Here is a 1,903-nt window from a genome sequence, read left to right as displayed (position 1 = left end):
GAACTAGTATATAAGCCTTTCATGTGATATTTAAATGACAACCTCACATGAATTATCATGTAAAATATATGATATTTATTTGTTTAATTTTATGTAAGTTTAAATATTTACAGTATTAGGGTGCCAAACTAAAGAGCATATTTATATATTATGTTATTCTTATTACTACCCTTATGGGACAAAGTGCTATTACTTATTGACCCTCAATAATTCTTCTCTGTTATTCGGATAAAGGACGGTAAAACGTATTTTTTTTCGTCTCATTTTATATGACATATTATTCTTGTTACTCTGTCTAAAAAAAATTTCATCTTTCATTATTTAGTAACTATTTAAAAATATTTTTTTTACTCTTGTTCATCTCATCTAATTATAAATATAGTACTCCTAATTTTTTTTCTTTTCTCAAAAGGAAAATTTAGTAGTCCTTACTTATTTTCTAAATTATGTGCTCAGTTAAAAAGTAACACATAAAATGAAATGGAGAAATATCATCTTTTCAATATTTTTTAATAGGGCCAAAAATTATCCTGAACTAGGGTTTATCGAGAACAATCTTTTTATCTCGCATCTGAGATAGTAGTACAGACTACGTGTACTTATCCTCCCAAAAATCACTTGTGTGGTAATATACTAGATATGTTATTGTTGTTAATGGGCCAAAAATTCAAGACCATCACATAAGTGGTCATTCTTGTAAATCATCCTCATAATTACTTGCACTATACCCGTTTGCGATCGATTACCATATTACAAAATTGGGATCAATTATCCTCACTAGCAGTTTCCCCAGTAAGAGCTTGTCGCATGAGGCTTATACCTACTTTCATGTGTATAAAAAAAACTTTCAATTGACTTTCGACAATCTCCTACGTTATTCAGACCAAGAAAGATAATGACGTGACCAAAGAGCAGTCCAGTACACTAAAAATTCCACTATGTGTAGTGTCCCGAGGCTTATTCCTACTTTTATGGGTAGAAAAATTATTTCCAATTACCTTTCGACAATGCTCCTTCTTTATTTGAACCAGGAAAGATAAGACGTGACCAAAAGACAGTCCGTTACACTAAAACTTCCGCTATATGCAGGGTTCGGGAAAGAACTACACCATAAGGATGTTTGCTGGTGTCTGTTTTCAAGGCTTGAACTCGTGACCTCCTGATCATATGACATCAATTTTACCAATTACTCAGAGGCTCCTTTCAAATATTAGATTGACCATCTTTTAAATAAATATTTTTTAGCAAGGGCCAAAAACTAAATACCATCCCAATGTGGTCATTATTGTAAACAATACACATAATTACTTGCAGTGTACCCGCTTCCAGACAATCACACAAAAACTTTGCCGCTCAAAATTAGGGCTTTTTTGTTCTCTTCTTCTTCTTTCTCAAAGTTTCAGTAAGCAGAGTAGGAAGAAGAATGTCGAAGGACGTAGATATGAGTGGATGGAGTGAGCTTCTACATTCTTCTTCGAAGCTTCTAGAACAAGCTGCTCCTTCTCCTCAGTTTCCTCCTCTTCAGGTGTGTTGAATTGTTGTTATTTTTTTTATAGTTTTAATTGTTTAGAATATGAAGTTAATATTGTTTTTTTTTTTGTTTGATTTGGGTAAATGTAGAGGAATTTGGATCAATTAGAAGCATTAACGAAGAAATTGAAGGCTAAAACTTTAAGAACTGAAGCTCCTACTCAGTCTATTGCTGCTACCAGGTACTTCTTTTCTTTGTATGAAGTACATCAACCATGTAGTTTTTAAATCATACTCTTTTTTCGTGTTTTTTTTTGCTAGAAGTGATATTTAGGGGGTGGGAGTGCGTCGGTAATAGTTGGTGATCGTTCTTTATTTGTGTTTGAAGTTTCTTGTTCGTAGTGTTGAGTGATGTCTATGGTTTCGCATAAAT

At 32.7% G+C, this 1,903-nt stretch overlaps 1 protein-coding gene across 1 annotated transcript; it reads left to right on the top strand.

The window, feature by feature from the left end:
• Positions 1-1,329: 1,329 nt before the first annotated feature.
• Positions 1,330-1,773, top strand: LOC107870026 (nuclear pore complex protein NUP93A). Its single transcript, XM_047403629.1, has 2 exons — positions 1,330-1,525; positions 1,621-1,773. The coding sequence occupies exons 1-2, from the start codon at positions 1,424-1,426 to the stop codon at positions 1,756-1,758; spliced, it is 240 nt and encodes a 79-aa protein (XP_047259585.1). The 5' UTR covers positions 1,330-1,423; the 3' UTR covers positions 1,759-1,773.
• The last annotated feature ends 130 nt before the right edge of the window (positions 1,774-1,903 follow it).

Source organism: Capsicum annuum, unplaced genomic scaffold (assembly GCF_002878395.1).
Source record: "Capsicum annuum cultivar UCD-10X-F1 unplaced genomic scaffold, UCD10Xv1.1 ctg45623, whole genome shotgun sequence".
NCBI classification, from domain to species: domain Eukaryota; kingdom Viridiplantae; phylum Streptophyta; class Magnoliopsida; order Solanales; family Solanaceae; genus Capsicum; species Capsicum annuum.
This window is presented reverse-complemented; position numbering and strand designations above follow the sequence as displayed.